Source organism: Mirounga leonina, unplaced genomic scaffold (assembly GCF_011800145.1).
Source record: "Mirounga leonina isolate KUSES-001 unplaced genomic scaffold, KU_Mleo_1.0 Mir_53, whole genome shotgun sequence".
NCBI classification, from domain to species: Eukaryota; Metazoa; Chordata; class Mammalia; order Carnivora; family Phocidae; genus Mirounga; species Mirounga leonina.
This window is the reverse complement of record NW_023270807.1, coordinates 34162841-34182077: the sequence shown is the minus strand read 5'-3', so window position 1 is coordinate 34182077 and position 19237 is coordinate 34162841. Positions and strand designations below refer to the sequence as shown.

General features: G+C 40.6%; 1 protein-coding gene across 1 annotated transcript in view; it reads right to left on the bottom strand.

The window, feature by feature from the left end:
* Positions 1-19237, bottom strand: part of CD109 (CD109 molecule) — a 127651-nt gene that overhangs the window by 107749 nt on the left and 665 nt on the right. Inside the window, exon 2 of the mRNA XM_034991609.1 lies at positions 18104-18276. Coding sequence (XP_034847500.1) covers positions 18104-18276 — 173 coding nt within the window. The remainder of the gene's footprint in view (positions 1-18103; positions 18277-19237) is intronic.

The following is a 19237-nucleotide window of genomic DNA, read 5'->3' as shown; positions in this document are numbered from 1 at the left end:
TATGATCTTAACACGTACCTCAACATATGTGAAGAGAGTGTGTTCTCAATTAAAAATATACCAACAATGAATATATGGAATTTAAAAAAACAATACCATTTACATTAGCATCCTCCCTCCCAAAAAAATACTTAGGTATAAATCTAATGAAATGTGTACAAGATCTATATGAAGAAACTACAAAACTCTGATAAATGAAATCAAGGAAGGATTAAATAAATGAAGAGATATTCAATGTTCATGGATAGAAAGACTCAATATTGTCAAGACATCAGTTCTTCCCAACTTGATCAATGCAATCCTAATAAAAATCCCAGAAAGTTATTTTATGAACATCAACAAACTGATTCTAAAGTTTATATGGAGAGGCAAAAGACCCAGAATAACCATCACAATACTGAAGGAGAACAAAGCTGGAAGACCGGTGCTACCAACTCCAAGACTTACTGCAAAGCTACAGTAATCAAGGCAATGTGGTACTGGCAAAAGAATAGACAAACTGATCAATGGAACAGAAGAGAGAGCCCAGAAATGGACCCTTACTAATATGGTCGAATGATAAAGCAATGCAATGGAACAAAGATAGTCTCTTCAACAAAAAATGCTGGAACAATGGACATCCACATGCAAAAAAGTGAATCTAGACACAGACCTCACCCCCCTCAGAAACACTGACTCAAAATGGATCATAGACTTAAATATAAAATGCAAAACTATAAAACTCCTAGAATATAACATAGGAGAAAACCTAGATGACCTTGGTCTTTTTAAGATACAATCCATTAAAGAAATAATTCAGGGGCACCTAGGTGGCTCAGTCAGTTAAGCATCTGCCTTCAGCTCAGGACCTGGGATTAAGTCCCATGTCAGGCTCCCTGCTCAGTGGAGGGGAAGGTGGGGGTGTCCTGCTTCTTCCTTCCCCCCCCCACTCATGCTCTCTCTCTCTCTCTCTCAAATAAATAAATAAAATCTTTTAAAAAAAGAATTCATAGCTGGACTTCGTCAAAATTAAAAACTTCTGCTATGCAAAAAACAATGTCAAGAGAATGAGAAGAAAAGCCACAAATTGGGAAAAAATATTTGCAAAAGACACATCTGATAGAGGACTATAGTCCAAAATCTACAAAGAACTCTTAAAACTCAACAACAAGAAAATAACTGACTAAAAAAATGGGCCAAAGTCATTAACAAACAACTCGGCAAAGAAGATACACAGATGGCAAATAAGCATAATAAAAGATGCTCCACATCATAGGGAAATGCAGATTAAACAATAGATACCAAGACACTGGTATCAGCCACTGACAACATCAAATGCTGGCCAGGATGTGGAGCAATAAGAACTCTCACATACTGCTGGTATGCAATGCAAAATGGTACAGCCACTTGGGAAGACAGTTTAGCAATTTCTTAAAAACCTAAACATGATAACAATAAAAAATTAAAAAAAAAAAAACTAAACATGATCTTACCATACAATCCATCAATTACACTTCTTGGTACTTACTCAAAAGAGCTGAAAATTTATGACCACACAAAAATCTGCACGCAGATACTTACAGCAGCTTTATTCATAATTGCCAAAGCTTGGAAGCAACCAAGTTTCCTTCAGTCAGTGAATGAATAAATAAACTGTGATACATCTAGACAATGGAATATTATTCAGCTCTAATGAGAAGAAATGAGCTATCAAGCCATGAAAAGACATACAGAGGAACCTTAAATGTATATTGCGAAGTGAAAGAAGCCAGTCTGAAAAGGCTACATACTGCATGATTCCAAATAAATGACATTCTGGAAAAAAAAGCGAAACTATGGATACAATAAAAAGATCAGGTTGCTGCGAGGTGGCATGGTGAGATGAATGGGCAGAGAACAGAGGGTTTTCAGGGTAGTGAAAATACTTTGTACGGTATTATAATAATGGTTATATGTCGTTATACATTTGCCAAAACCCATGGAATATACAACACCAAGAGTGAACCCTAGTGAAAACGATGGACCTTGGTTGATCATGATGTGTTCATTCTTGCTAAAAAGAAAAAAGGTACCATTCTGGTTAGTGATGTTGATAACAGGGGAGGCTGGACATGTATGAGGACAGGGATAATATGGGCAATTTGCAAAAAAAAAAAAAAAAAAGCCTTTATTTGAATGTTCAAATCGTCTGATCATTCCATTATATATGTTTATAATATATTTATATACATAATATATGATATAATATACATATTTATATATTATGTTATATATAAATAATATAAATAAAAGATTATGCTGCTCTATAATTAAACAGATGACTAAATGAGGGAGAGGAAAAAGTTCTTCTTTACCATAGAATTCCAACTAGTAAATATAGAAGGAATCATGGAATTAGGAAATTTCACAACTATCATGGTAATAACTGATTCAAGCAATAATCATTAATCTTGTGTGTACAAACTGGGTGAGTGAGACTTGTGAGAAATAATGAACTATTGTTGTTTTAAACCACTAGGTTTGGGGGTGGTTCACCCACAGAAACGGATGACTAGAACACTTTTTTTTTTTTTAAGATTTTATTTATTTATTTGAGACAGAGAATGAGAGAGAGAGAGAGCACATGAGAGGGGGAAGGGTCAGAAGGAGAAGCAGACTCCCCGCTGAGTAGGGAGCCCGATGTGGGACTCGATCCCGGGACTCCAGGATCATGACCTGAGCTGAAGGCAGCCACTCAACCAACTGAGCCACCCAGGCGCCCTAGAACACTCTTGAAATAAACAGATTAACTAGCAAACCTCTAAAGGTGCACAGTGCAGCACAATAACCTCTAGCCACAGCGGCTGTTGAAATGAGCAACTTGGGGCGCCTGGGTGGCTCAGTCGTTAAGCGTCTGCCTTCGGCTCAGGTCATGATCCCAAGGTCCTGGGATTGAGCCCTGCATCAGGCTCCCTGCTCGGCGGGAAGCCTGCTTCTCCCTCTCCCACTCCCCCACTGCTTGTGTTCCCTCTCTCGCTGTCTCTCACTCTGTCAAATAAATAAATAAAATCTTTTAAAAAAAAAAAAGAAATGAGCAACTGAAATGTGCTACAAATGCAAAATACACCCCATATTTCTAAGACTTAAAAAAGCAAAAAGAATGTGAACTATCTCAGCAATAATTTTATAGTGAGTACATGTTGAACTGGTAATATTTACGAATTATTGGATTAAATAAAGTATATTATTAAAATTAATTTTATCCAGATTTTCCTTACCTTTTTTGAAAGATTTTATTTTTAAGTAATCTCTACACCCAACATGGGGCTTAAACCCACAACCCCAAGATCAAGAGTCACATGATCCACTGACTGAGCCAGCCAGGCACCCCCATTTTTTTTTTCAAAGATTTTATTTATTTATGCCAGACACAGAGAGAGAGAGAGAGCACTCAAGCAAGCGTGGGGCGGGGGTGGGGGGAGGTCTGCACAGGGAGAGGGACAAGCCAACTCCATGCTGAGCACAGAGCCCATCATGTGGCTCAATCTCGGGACCCTGAAATCATACTGACCTGAGCCAAAACCAAGAATCGATGCTTAACCAACTGAGTCACCCAGGTGCCCCTATTTTTTACTTTTTTATTTTGGTTACTGGAAAATGTCCTATTACATATGTGGACATATGTGGTAGAACCATACTTCCATTGGATAATGTTAGTCTAGAGGATAGAAGACTCACATTTCTGCTTAGAAGCAATAAAACAATCAACTAGATCTGATTGCCTCCAATTTTTAAATTTGGTGAATAAAATAATAATAGATACTATTTATAGTGTTATAAAAGCATTACATATATTAACTGATCTAATCCACATACAATCCTATTAAGTATTACTTTCCTTATTTTACAAATGAGAACCCTGAGTCACAGAGACATTAAGTGACCTGCCCAAGGTCACACACAGAAAAGAAGTAACAGTAACAGAGCCAAGATTCTAACCCAGGCAGCCTGGCTCTTGGGTCTGAGCTGTAAACTGCCACTCCACGCTGCCTCTCAGCACAAGAACAGCAGCTGGACCTCTGCATGTTTCCCCTATATACCCTTGCTTATTGCATAAGTTCCCCAGTCTAGAGAGCCTCTTTGTGCATGTTATCACCACTCAGTCACAGAGGTTCACAACCTCTATTATCTCAGGATTCCTCTCCTCAGCTCTATGCTAGTCATCAGAGAACCTAGGGATTCTTCTTTATCCATGTTTCTCCCAACCAACCTTCAGAGTTCTGCTATAAGCGCTGCAATAGCAGAACTAATTTTAAAACAATTCGCCTTATACAAAAACTTCTGAAAAGGATACAAAACTCGAAAATTTCCCAATTCTCTTATCACTTCTTCATACTACAGTTTTGATACATTTAAAGTTAATTTCAAGATCTGAAAAATCCTTAAAAATAACCATATTATGTCTATAGCTGGGATGCCAGGGAAGCCAGGGGTTTTGTGGGGAGTGCTCCTGTGATCAGCACCTGGAGTAGGGAAGGGAAAGGAAGGAGACAGGCCTGGGGGGGGTGGCGGGGGCAGAGCTGCAAAGCAGGCTCCAGACGTGTCCATAAGAGACGCTCGAAGCAGCCAAGATCTTTGAGAACTGCTCTGAACCAGGGGGACGGGGCTGGACCTCCACCTAAGGAGGGGTGCCCCTCTGGCAAGGCGGTTCTCTTTAGCAGATGCAATCCCCAAAGGGGGCTGGCTGTGAGAGTGGTCTGCGAAGCACTCCCAGGAGCTGGAGGGAACCTGTCCTTCTTCTCTGAAGGGCTCTACCTGGGTGGTACAGCACAGCATCCACCACAATATCCCACACTAGGAGAAAATGGACAAAATTAAACTGCAGAAAGCGGAACCCCACCAAACCAGTACCCTCAATTACGGAGAGGTATTTATCTTTCATTACTTTAGGATAAATCATGGGGTTGACCCATTTTGTCAGCCCAGTGACTTGGAGGAAACAATGTGCTTCCTTTCCATCATGGCCTGACACATAGTCTACCTCCCATCACTGGCAAATTTACAAAGACTCTGTGTGTGTGTGTGTGTGTGTGGTCTGTGTGGTCTGTGTGGTGTGTGTGTGTGTTGGGGCAGGGGGGCTGGGGCGGGGGTATTTATTTTTATGTAAGAGACACTAAACAGGAGAAAGTTGAAAAAAAAAAAAAACAGCTGTGAATCTACAATCCAAATAAATGCAGTAGGTTAATTAATCAGAGGGCAAGCATTTCAGCAATTCAAGACCAGCTACCCAGATCTGAACTGCAGGAAATCCCATTTCATAGAACTTTTTTTTTTAATGTAGCTCTTTTGGGTCAAACCTTCGAGGGGTTTTCTTGTTAGAGAAAAACTGGAAGAGGAGGTTGACCGCATGCCTGGCTCTCACTACTCTGACACATGACGGTGTCTGTTCACAGACCCAGGAAAAACAGAGCCAGAAACAGAAGCTGTTCCCAAAAGCGGGAGCGCTGGGGCAGAGATGTCCCACCCACCCATAATTCTTGCTAGATTCAGGGAGTGGCTTGAAGGATGTGTAGAGAAATCCAATTTAAAGCCCACTCACTGGTCTCATGTGTTGTTAATAAAAGGTCAACTTTACGTACTTGACATTTTTTTCAACTTGTGTTTTCTCCAAATTTACAAACGCAGCTTGGAATGTCTTAGGCACTTACTCAGCCTTATGTGAAAGTCCTAACATTCTAGCAATAATTTACACAGCCAAAACCTAAAACTGGGAGCAGAGTGGTGGGAATGTAGATGAGGAATAGTAATCTCTTTCTGTGCTGTTGCTATGCTGAAGATTAAATAGACAGTATTTGTGACCATTTCTGCTCCCTCTGAGCAAGGGTCCACTCAGACAAGGGAAACAGGCACCACTCTGGAAACACTCACTAACTGGCACTTCTTTAAATGACGGACTAAAGATTCGCTCTGCGACGAAAAGTCCTTCTCAACATTACTGTAGATAAGTCTGTAAAACTCAAGTTATTTTTGTGTGTAACCACAGAAAGTCAATCTTAGAACCCTTTCAGATGCTTTCTCCTTCCCAACGCTGCCGAAGCCACTCAAAAGAAACCTTGTTTTAAGGCTTCACACTTGGCACAAGCTGGAGAGCTGGCCGTTTGATTTACAAATAGAGTCAAGCTATTTTTAAGTTGCGTAATAAGCATACACAAAAACTAACCTTCCCTTAGCTTTTTAAACACTCTATAATGCCGTATGCTGCCTCCTCTAACATCTGTGCTCACAAAATAGCTCTGTGGAGAACTGCTGAGGGAAGGAGTGATGTGTGACTAGAAATCCAACAGATCCAGAAATATTCTCTATGGGAACAAAAAAAAACAGCTTTTCCACTATATGCATATAAATATATATATATGTATATGCATGTATGTATATAAATATATATGCAAATATATATACACACAATTATATATTTATATCCCTGACTTAGTATTTACTGCTTAAGTATTTTTGGTAGCTCTCTGCTATTCAGTAATATAAACTTAAGTATATCACTTTCTTAGCTGAAAACTTGGACTTCCTTACCAAGTTATTAAATATTCTCTCATTATTCAGCATGTTCTTTGATCACAGAGAGACAAAGTGAGAATCTGTGGAAGACAAAACCTTAAAATATGTTTCTGCTTCACAGTTTAATGTCACTTTAAAGCTAAGTAACTCTCTAGTGCATTCAATCTATACAAAAAGACAAGCATTTTGAGTAAAACAAAGCAAAAATATCTCCTTTGGTCCCTTACACACTCCTTTAATTGTTTTTCTCTCCTGCCTCTCCTTATTTACAAACATCTCAATAAACAGGAGTTTCATAAATAACGTTTTGTTCCATTCAGACCACTGAGCATCAACAGGTCAAAAAAAATCTACTAAAAGTAAAATAAATACAATGGTAGAGTATAAACTAAATGTTAGGTTCAATACATATGAAAAACCAAGAGTCAAACAAGGCCCTGGGCTACTGAATGTCCAAGCATTCATGATGGCAGGGCTGGCAATTTACGGCCCACGGGCCAAAAAGGGCCCACACCTACTTTCCTACAGTTCGTGAACTAAAAATGGTTTTGCATTTTTATACAGCCAGGAAAAGAAAAAGAATAAATATTTTATGACACATGAAATATTATATGAATTCCAAATTCAGGGTCCATAAAGTTCCATGAGCACACTCATTTACTATGCACAACAAAACCATAAGGCAGCAGACCTACCATGTTTACCATCTGGCCTTCTATAGGAAAATTTACTGTCCCCTATGGTATGGTGCTCTTTTTAGAGAGATCTCCTCCTTTCTCAAGGGATAAGGAATAAGGTTGAAGGCCTGCTTGAGTCACAGTCAAACTGCCATTAACAGAGACCTCGCCTGATGCCACAGCTGGTGCTCACAAGGGCGGCATCAATAATAACATGGGGGCGCCTGGGTGGCTCAGTCGTTAAGCGTCTGCCTTGGGCTCAGGTCATGATCCCAGGGTCCTGGGATCGAGTCCCGCATCGGGCTCCCTGCTCGGTGGGAAGCCTGCTTCTCCCTCTCCTACTCCCCCTGCTTGTGTTTCTGCTCTCACTATATCTCTCTCTGTCAAATAAATAAATAAAATCTTTAAAAAATAGTAATAATAATAACATGGAGTGCTAGAAGATGCTAGGTACGACACAGCTGACATTCTCCAGTGCTTACCAATGTGCTAGACATAATGATAAGTGTTCTAAAGCAGTGCACTAAAAAAAGAAAAGAAATGGATAAAATTAATTTTTTTTTAAAGATTTTATTTATTTATTTGACAGAGAGATACACAGCAAGAGAGGGAACACAAGCAGGGGGAGTGGGAGAGGGAGAAGCAGGCTTCCCGCTGAGCAGGGAGCCTGATGCGGGGCTCGATCCCAGGACCCTGAGATCATGACCTGAGCTGAAGGCAGACGCTTAACAACTGAGCCACCCAGGCGCCCCTAAAATTAATTTTAATAACATATTTTATTGAACCCAATATACCCAAAATATTACCCTTGAAGATGTAATCAATATTAAAAATTTATCAGCTTAAAAAAGATGCAGTGTTGTTGCATTTTTTGGTATTAAGTATTCAAAATCCATTGTGTATTTTTTACTTGCAGCCCATCTCAATGTGTACAAGCCTCATATCAAGCACTCAAAACCCCCAGGTGTTGGGACGCCTGGGTGGCTTAGTCGGTTAAGCGTCTGCCTTCGGCTCAGGTCATGATCCCAGGGTCCTGGGATCGAATCCCGCATCGGGCTCCCTGCTCCGCGGGGAGCCTGCTTCTCCCTTTGCCTCTGTCTCTCTCTCTGTCTCTCATGAATAAATAAATAAAATCTTTAAAAAAAAAAAAAAAACCAGGTGGCTCATCGCTACCATATTACACAGCACAGCTCTGAAGTACTATCTCATTTAATACTCACAACAATGCCCTAAGATAGGTACTATCATTATTGCCATCATACAAAGGAAGAAACTGAGATTAGATGAAATGAAGTGACTTGCCCAAGGCCACTTAGGTAGTAAGAGGTAGTGCTAAGGGTTCAATTCCAATGTGGTTCTAGAGCCCCCAGTCTGACTCACTGTGCCTCCCAAAATGTACAGAACAGACCTGGCTATTACTTCCAAAATATTAGTCCAAACAAAATCTCATGTTCCCTCCCTGTCCCTCCTCTGTAGCTTAGTGCACTCTCATGGTAGTATCTGAACACACCCACTCTTCTACCTTTTCTCTCTCATCCATGTTGTGATTACCTCAAGCCCCATGGAGCCCTGTAGAAGTCCATCCCTCTTCAACTCAACAGCCTCCTTTACAGCATTCATACCACACTCCCCATTCCCATGCCCACGGCAGACACAGCTAATCCATCTACTCTCTATTCCGGTGAACCCAGACGTCCTTGACACGATCAACATGGCACTCCAAGCAGCCTCTACCATCAACTTGAGATGGCACATGAAATGAAACCTACTTTGCATCCCCGTGAGGAGCCAAACATTTATGCCACCCAATACTGTGCCATATACAATTTGATGCCTAATAAATATTTGGAATTCTCAAAATAGTCATGCCCTGTCTCAACTATATTTCTGAGATTTAACAAGATTTCAGCGAAATTTAAATTTATAATACTAAATCATTTCTGCCAGCTACATTTTCATAAATGTAAATTCCCAACATTGCCCTGCCAAAAGGAAGCTACCAAGTACTCCTAAGAGAATGTATTTCTAAGCTCTTTACCATTCTGGTTTTTAGATTAATTCATGAGTCATTTCTTCAAAACTAAAGACCCAAGGACCTGCCCACTACTCCCCACCCAACTCCTGACACCAAATTTTCTTTGGCCAATTTCACCCTCACCCTTGCGAGGGAAGAAAGTCAAGTTGTGGAATTTTCCTAAGAGAAATGAAGAATAGAACAGGCAGAGCAAGACCAGAACCCACTATAATTTCCTTCTCCTCAAGTTTTGTCATTGCACCATTGGTCTGATGATCACCTTAGCCCAGACCAAGAGATAATAAATTACAATTCCTCTTCTTACTCACACTGACAATCCCATGGCAATAATAAAATAACTACCCGATCCCTTCAAGCTTCAAGTGAAGCATACTACCACCATAAATACCCCTTTCTCTTCTCTATTCTCTTGTGTTCCTTCCCTTGATACCAATACAAGTATCCGCCCTTGCATTCCAACATCCCACAATCCAGCAGGGACCCATTTGGACACCACCAGGGAGTATCTCCAATTCTGTATTTCTCTCTCCAATGGGCCACTACTTGTAATGTATATCCCCACTCCCTATGAAGAGATATCAGATGTGTATAATTTAGAGGCAGGTAAATAACTATTGCAAAGTTTTCCTAAAACCGTATTCCAATTTTATTCTCCATCTCAAGTTCATACCTCAAAATATTTCTTTCTTTTTTTTAAAAAAGATTTTATTTATTTGACAGAGAGAGACACAGTGAGAGAGGGAACACAAGCAGGGGGAGTGGGAGAGGGAGAAGCAGGCTTCCCGAGGAGCAGGGAGCCCGATGTGGGGCTCGATCCCAGGACCCTGGGATCATGACCCAAGTCGAAGGCAGACGCTCAACAACTGAGCCACCTGGGTGCCCCAAAATATTTCTTTCTTTATTCATTCTCTTCAATTTCTTTCTTGCATCAAAACAAAAGGTACAAGGTTTTTGTTTTTGTGTTTTTTAAGGATTAATCCACTTACCTGTGTTCCTAATCCTGATCCCACTACTTCTTATCCATGAATTATCCACCCCTCCTTTTTGCATCAACCACTTTTACCTCTCTACTAAGCATTTTAAGAGAACATCTACCTCTCTCCTTTCAACTGTCAAACTTCAGTAAAGAGTAGTCTACACTCTTATATTTTCTCATTACCCATTTATTACTTAAAACTTGGCTTTTTTTTTTTTTAGATTTTATTTATTTATTTGACAGAGAGAGAGCAGGAACACAAGCAGGGGTAGTGGGAGAGGGAGAAGCAGGCTTCCTGCTGAGCAGGGAGCCCGATATGGGACTCGATCCCAGGACCCTGGGATCATGACCTGAGCCGAAGGCAGACGCGTAACGACTGAGCCACCCAGGCGCCCTTAAAACTTGGCTTTTGCTCCCAACATTCAACTTAAAACCATTCACTCAAGGATCACCAATGTCCTTTTCTCTGTCTTCGTCTTCTCTTCTCTGACCCTCTGGGACACTCAGTTCTATCAAACTTTCCTTCTTGTAACTTTCTTCCCTTGGCTTCTGAAACATCTCACCATCTTCAATCTATCCCTGTCTCTGGCTGCTCATCGTTCGTCCATTTCATTGATTTCTTTTCCTTTTTCCAAGCTTCTGTCATCAGTCTTGTTCCATAAGCTTTGTCTCTCTTGCACATCTCATGCATTTCCACCGACTTCAAGTATTGTCTGCCTCTATGAAAACAATGCCTTAAACTCTCTCCTTAGCTACAATTTCAAAACTACCTGCTGTACATCACCATCTGGATGTCTCCCCAAACTTACATCTCAAGCAGAATGTAGCATCTTTTCAGAAAACAGAAACACAAACCTCTATCCCCCCATGGCTGCCACTCCCAGCCGTCAACTCTTTCCTCCAGCACCCCCTTCCCTCCCCTAGTATGTAAAATAACTGTTCCCACTAAATGCCAAATATGTCAGCAGGAGCGGAACATGTATGAATGGACATTTGTATAGCTCTGCATGTAAAAGGTAACAGCACCAGGCACAGGGTCACACACAAGAAGCGCTATTTACAAACCACACTGAATTTTTTATACAAACAAGAAATAAAAACTCTTCAGCCTTCTGCACTTTAAATATTATATGTTATCCTTCTGGAACCTCTGAACCTCTTCTAATCCTTCCTTCCTCTTATTCCCCACCCGCCCCCATTCATCCACAATCACATACAACAAATAATCAAGAAATAATAAATTAATGGGGGGAAATGTCATTGGGCAAACAACTAGTTTCAGCATTCTAAAGCCCTCTTAGCAACATAAAGGATCAAACAGTAACCCACCCCGAATTCTTACAGGATCTGATTTCTATTTCCACCACAACGCCTCAGTGAGTCACTGGGACAGTGACTCATTCCTTGTTAGAAAAGGAGCAGCACATGTTTAACTTGGAGTTTAAAGAATCAGTATGTTCACTTTCAGCTTCACTCAATCACTGATTCATAATCAAACCCCAAAATATGATTCTTCATCACTTAAAATGAACACCCATGCTTAGGGTTGGGGGCTGCTTGAAAGCAAATACAGAAGTCTGGGAGGGGACTTCTCTCAGCTACCATGAATCATCATAGACTTGCAAAGGCATGACTCTCACTCTCAGGCTTTCCAGCACTTTGTCAGGAGCCATTCGTGAGATACTAAAGAGTAGTCGTCCTCATTTTAATGTGGCTAAGAATCACTTGTGATGACTGCTTGAAATAAAATTTAGATTCCTAGACCTTACCCATGTTTTGAAGGGGTGGCCACAAGTCTGCCTTTTTTTTAAGATTTTACTTTTAGGTAATCTCTACACCCAATGTGGGGCTTGAACCCATAACCCCAAGATCAAGAGTCACGTGCTCCCCAACTGGAGCCAGCCAGGCACCCTGAGTCCATGCTTTTAATAAGCACAACTCACACAGTGAGAAACCCAGCAACAGGATTTAGTGTTAGAAAGAACTATGAGGCTCCTAGCCCCGCCCCCGCCCCATGCAGAACCATTAGTCCATAAAGAGCAACTCCACCTTGAGCTGAAATAAGAAACTTGCACAAATATGCAGGTAAGCATTTTAAAACTCCTTAGTTAGCCTTATTTTCTTCCATATCAGAAAAATCAACATTTGCAAATATATCCTAGGTCTTACACACAGTTCTCCATATGTTAGGAAAGTTTCCTAGAGTATAACGGAAATAGCACTAGACTGCAAATTTGGGGACGTTTGAGGTTTTCAGCTCGGCTACCAATAAGTGACTTCATCTTGGGCAAATCATCAAACACCAGGCCTCAGTCTCCTCGGCCATAAATTAGGTGACTGAATTGGCTTATCTCTGAGGTCCCGTCCAGATCCAAAATTCTATAAAGCTCCAAGTAAATTGGGTGGAGAGCTAGCACTGCACTGTGATTCTTCAGATCCAGATCAGATTTCATGAGACCCAGGACTAAATCACTACAAGCAAACGTGACAGTAATTTTAGAGGAAGATGACTGATACAACATTGCATCAATATCCCAAAGTAAGGCTAACAAAATATATGTCATGCTCTTCCAGCCAGTCTCAACCTTCAAATTCAGAACCAACAGAACCAACTTCAAATGCAGGCTTCACAATTTAGGTTGTTAACTCTGGGGAAAAAAAATTTTTTTTTCTCTCTTAGCCTCAGTTTCTTCATCTCTAAAATGAAGATAATAGTGCCTTCCTCACAAGGTTATTGAAGTATTGTACATTAAGGCCCTGGCACTATAAGGAACCTCAATCCCTTCCCAGCCCCTCCTAGTGATGTGCCCTTTATAGAGTTCCCAGTTCAAGATCACCCCAGCCGATGATTAATAATTGCCTCTGTCATGATTGTTACTATTCTTTTCTAGTAACAGCTACCATTTTCTTGAAAAATTCCTATGTGTTAAGTGCTTTAAACATGTTACCTCACTTAATTCATACAATAGCCATGTAATTGCATAAGGCAGGAACCACTATTCTCCAGATAATAAAACTGAAGCCTGGTGAGATCATGACTGCCCACAGCCACACAACCACTAATGGAAGGACAATCAGGTAGCCTGGCTTCAGAGCTCAACCACATCATGACTACATTGTGGTCCTTTATCTTCCGGCCTATATATATATATACACATATATATCACGCACAATAGCAAAGACATGTGAATGAAGAGTCCACACCCTTTAAAAATAATTCTCACGTAACTACAAGTTCAGACTGAGTTCTACTGGCAAAGCTGCCTGTGAAAACCTGCCCTGGGAGATCTGCCCACACACTACACTAATTAATCTACTCTCATAAAAACCATGGGACTGATTTTGATCTACAAGCCATGAAATGTACATTCAGGAGCTTTGTTTCCACCAGAAAGCCATCCAAACTGAATTGGATGTTTTTTTAAGTTTGTCAGCTAATAGCTCAAACTTAAGAAACCTTGATTTCCCACCCTTTACCAGATCAAGATGGAAAATAAAATATCCCCTCATCAATGTGAGAAAGACAGTAAAGGACAAAGAAGGATTTTTAACTCTTAAAAAATAGAAAAGTAAACACCCCATTAACTCCCAAGATTTTAGAGCAAAAAGAAAAAGCAATTATTAAAGGATATAGACACACTCACTCATAGAGTACATCTCATGCCAACGCCTCAGTGGGAAGATGGAAGCAGGCATGGCACGATCAATAAATAAACAATGCATCCCAACCATCAGGCCCTCACCACAAGATGCCCCGCAGAGCACCCACAGCTTCTGCTGACATTTTGTTTAGGTTTTTTTCTTAAATCAGGTTTATGTGAACCAGCAACAATGAATTCATGAATGAGGGGAAAGGGTGCATTCATTATTATTTGAGGCAAATCTCACTCAAGAAACACTGAAAGTTTACACATGAACATTTCAAATTGTAGAAAGAGGAGGGGAATAAGGTAGAAATAATGATTTCAAGGATGTCAAAAATAATTCAACCATTCCATATGCCTTCACAGAGAAGATAGTTCTTATTTATGACCCCTGAATTCAAACATTCTTAAACTTTTTTTCTTGATCTGGCATGGAACTCCAGGGCAACATCTCACTAATGGAAAAGATAAAAACCAAGAAGGGAAGAAATAAGGGGACAGACTCACTCTCCACCCAACATGCAGTTTGATTTGATTTCAAATCTGATTTGATTTCAAAAGTGACTCCATCTTCTCTCCTCTGGTAATCACTACCTGCTGAACTTTTACCATGTTTTGTTAATTATGTCCACTTAACTATTTTATGCAACAGAAGACTATGAACCTAGCTCTATTCACTATAAAGGGGATGAGGGTGCTGGTGATGGTGGTGGTGGTGGTGATGAGGGTAGTGGTGATGGTAGTGGTGGGGTTGGTGGTGATGGTGGTGATGAGGGTGGTGATGATGGTGGTGGTGGGGTTGGTGGTGATGGTGGTGATGAGGGTGGTGGTGATGGTGGTGGTGGGGTTGGTGGTGATGGTGGTGATCAGGGTGCTGGTGATGGTGATGGTGGTGGTGATGAGGGTGGTGGTGATGGTGGTGGTGGTGATGGTGGTGGTGGGGTTGGTGGTGATGGTAGTGATGAGGGTGCTGGTGATGGTGGTGGTGGTGATGGTGGTGGGGGGGTTGGTGGTGATGGTGGTGATGAGGGTGGTGATGGTGGTGGTGGTGGTGATGAGGGTGGTGGTGATGGTAGTGGTGGGGTTGGTGGTGATGATGGTGATGAGGGTGCTGGTGATGGTGGTGGTGGGGTTGGTGGTGATAGTGGTGATGAGGGTGGTGGTGATGGTAGTGGTGGGGTTGGTGGTGATAATGGCAAGTGCACTTCAGTGTCTCAATCTTACCACTGAAGAGGCATTAATATACCTTTAGAGAATGTCACAAAGTTTAGTAGAAACACTTTTTCTAAAGGGCTACTGTTCACCCAAAAAACCACGTAATTGATCCCCAATAAACGGAGAATTCATATATTTAAAAATGAATAAATTAACTATAATGTAATTTATCAGTGCTGCTGGCCTCAAGGATGGAAATGTAAATAAAATCTTCCCTGTATCTGTCAAACAAATAAATGAACTCTTCCTTGATGACAAGCCATACTTTTCTGCCTTTTTTATTTTTTTAATTTATTTATATTTTTTCCATTTTTTAATTTTAATTCCAGTGTAGTTAACATACAGTGTTATACTAGTTTCAGGTGTACAATATAGTGAGTCAGCATTTCCCTCTGTTACTCAGTCCTCATCAAGATAAGTGTACTCTTACTTAATCGCCTTCACCAATTTCACCCATCCCTTTTTTAAAGTATATTCTGCAATTTGAATCCTTTAGCTGTTACCATTTCTGACACAATTAAGCTACCAATGCATTCTGGTCATGGTGAAACATTGCTCTACCCCGGAACTTTCTAAAAAGACCCGGACTGTTAGAAACAGCCACTCAGAAATAATACCCCTCTTTACCCAGCCCTGCTGGAAGATGAATCTTTATTAGAACCAACCTTTTCTTGGAGGCCCTCATAAAAAAGTAATGAAATAATCAGACCTAAAATATATTTATTTGCTTGTGTTTATGTGGCAACGGAGAAAAAAATGAATCCTAGGAGGATCTCTGGATTTAGAAGATCCATCAATTTAAAATGCTCATTTGTCTACATATTGCTGCAACTGGAGAAGTCAGGTTAAAAAAAAAAAAAAAAAAGTCTTGGTCCTTAAGTCCTAACATTACAGGAAGCATCTGCTTTGAGAACAATGACTCACGGCCTCTGATAACAGAGTAACCTTCTCCTTTGAAAGAGAGAGAGTGCTCCCAGAAATGGCATTTTCAATGAAACTGTAGGTCAACAGAGTCAGAAAACAGCCACTAAAAAATGCATTTTCTCTCTCTCTTTTTCAAAGATTCATTCTGCTCTCAGGATAGTGTTGTCTGACCCAGTCTTGAGCACTTTAGCCTTCCCAGAGACATATGACCAACTCTCTTCCCAAAAGAAAAATCTAAGAAAAAAGTTTTAAAATGAGCCACAGTCCCCCCTTCCCCCATCTGCAGTGTTGGTACTATTTGCAGAAAAGAGAAAAGAGACTGATAAAGGAGATTGCAGAAAAGATAATGCAGTAGAAATTCTAAAATAAGAGTATACAAACATCTGAGGAAAGCCCAAATATTTATCAAAATCATCCATGTTATTCTGGACCTCTGCATTGCGGTAAAACTGCCACTCTAGTAGAGCCAAAATAATAATTCTTAGTGGATAAATAATGAATGTGGAACTACATTAAGTATTGTCTGCTCTGACTTAGTATTTCAATATTTTCTTTAGCCATTATCATAAGACCAGGATTCATTCATTTTCAGAAATAATAGTTCAATAATGAAAGCAGAAGTCTACCCTCATATAAAAGGAAATAATGCATCCTGCATCTTCTTCTTCAGTATTACTACTGATGAATATTAACAGCTGGTGTTAAATTCCTCATAGGTGCTGGATACTAACTTTCACTTTATACCTGCTCTGGAAAGTAAGTTTCATTATCCCCATTTTACAGGTGAGGAAATTGAGGCTCAGTACAGTTAGGTAACTGCACAAGACCATACAACTGGTGCTAAGACAATCTCAGATCCTAAGCACTATCTACATTTCCTCTCCAGCAAAACAAGGCCTCCCACTTTCCTGACATAACTCCCATGAAAGACAAAGTGGCTTGGCTCCCATACACATCACCTCTTCCTGACTTCTATCCCAAACTTACCCTCCCAGTCAGTCAACCTCCAGTGGAGAAAAAAAAAAACACAGATATAGATAAACTTTGATTTTTACCTTCTTTCATGATGGTGTTAATTTCTCTATGTTGGTAGAGGATCAACATTTATAAAATGAACTATTGTGGAATCCCATCCACCCTTCATCATGTGCCCTTAAATTAATTTTTTAAGATAATTCTTAACATTATAGGCATTTATGCCTCAATCTCTGCCCTCTGATGAAACATCTAAACATGCTTCTAGTTAACGGTGTTTATAGTTAGGTGGTAAGATTATGGGTGATCTTGGTTTATTTCCTTTACTTCCAGGATGTAAGCACCAAATATATACTACTCTTTCAATTAGAAAAAAAATACAATAAATGTTCATTTTAATGGGAAAAAAAAGCTTAAGTATTTACCCCCAAAATTATTTTTCCCTTCGTAATAAAAAGAAGACATTCATCGACCCAATTTAATCCTAAACCAGATTTGAATCCAAATTTAAGAGATGTGGGTTCTTTTACAAATGACTCCCACATTTATCATTTTTTCCTGTACCTTAAAAATTAAGAAATATTCCATAAAACTGAACTTTAACACTGTGTCGCTCTTTTCTTGTCCACAGGCCTACTTAATAAAATCCTTAGTACTCAATAAATATAAACATGGTTACATATGGTTTACATAAACTATATATAAATATATATCAGACTATTGACCTTGTCCATTTCCCTCTCTGGGCAGTCACTGGCCTACATTTCCCAGCCTCCTTTGCAGCTAAATGTGGCCACCAGAAGAGGAACAGAAGTGATATGAGCCCCTTCTAAGCCCATCCCATAAAAACCTCCCACATGAGAAACTCCATGCTCTTCCCCTGTAGACTTGGAAGACACATGTTGATGATGAGGGAGCCACAAAGTGGAAGGAACCTGGGTCTGTGAATCTCAGCTTGGGGGAGCATCCGGGAACACCATTTTGGACTCTACATGAGCAAAAATTAAAAGTGTACTACTTAGAACACTGCAACTCTGGGGTTTCTCTGTTACCCTACCTAACATGTGGCTTTATTAACACACTGCAGTTACTACTACAGAAGGGTAAGACTTCATGCTGTTTATCTTACCTTTTTCAAAGACTCCTTCTGCTTCCAGGACAGAGACAGTGAGGTTGGCTGCCATCTTGACCAACTCGGCCTTCACAGTGACCTGGGAAGGGCTGTGTTCTAGAAGCTCTACCCCAATAGTCACATTTCCTCCAGGCCTGACGATCCCTGGGGCTGTCACCAGAAACCTAGGCCTGAAGTTCCCAAGAAGAGGAAAAACACAGTTTCTTATCTTTACATCTCCATTCTTTTCCGATCCTCAAATCTCATAGTGAGATCGACTCTCCATACTATGCCAATTGCAATTGTTCCAATTACTCCAATATTGCCCCACTGTTCCATTTAGCAACCGCACTGAAATGCTATTGAGAAAGGAATTCTCATAAATCAATCTTAATGCAATAATTCCTGCACCACTAGAGGAGAGCGTGTGTTATTATTTCCATTTTATAAACCACAAACAGCACAGGATGAGCCTCAGTGTAAATAGCTTACACTGGGGCATGCAGAAGTTACTGGCAACGTACAAGCCTCTCAACTTCTCCTTTACAGACAACCTCATGCCAGTGTGATTTTTTTCTTGGCTTAAACACACACACACACACACACACACACTTTGCGGTTTTTATTCAAACCTTCATTCATGGGCATCTGCCCCAGAAAACATCATCTAACACATACCACTGACTGAAATATACCATCGGAAATTAAACGACCAGTGGTAAAATGTCCAGGTGTAGCAGTGCATAAAAGTCCGCAAAAACAGCACTTTCTCTGCCCAAGCCAAGGGTAAAGGCTCAACTGCAAAAACCCGTAGGAGAGGGGCACTCCCCATTCAGGTGGGTGTCTCATTAGTTATCTTCCTACAGTGCCTGCACCCGAACCAATTCACCTCAGTCACACCTTGCCAGTGCCGAAGCTGAGAGACCTGGTTTAGGAAAAAATACACCACACGCCTTTGAGAAAAGAAGGCACGCTGTTTGGGAGGGGGGGGAATGTTGAGGAAAAGGCAGAGGCAACATGTACTAGAACTAAAACGTGTCTCGAGAAAGTCGTTACGGTCAGAAAGACGCTTCAACAACTTCCACGGGTGGAGAAGGTGACTGTCCCACGGAGAACCCGGGGGCAGCGACAGACGGTCTACCCTGCAGGCCG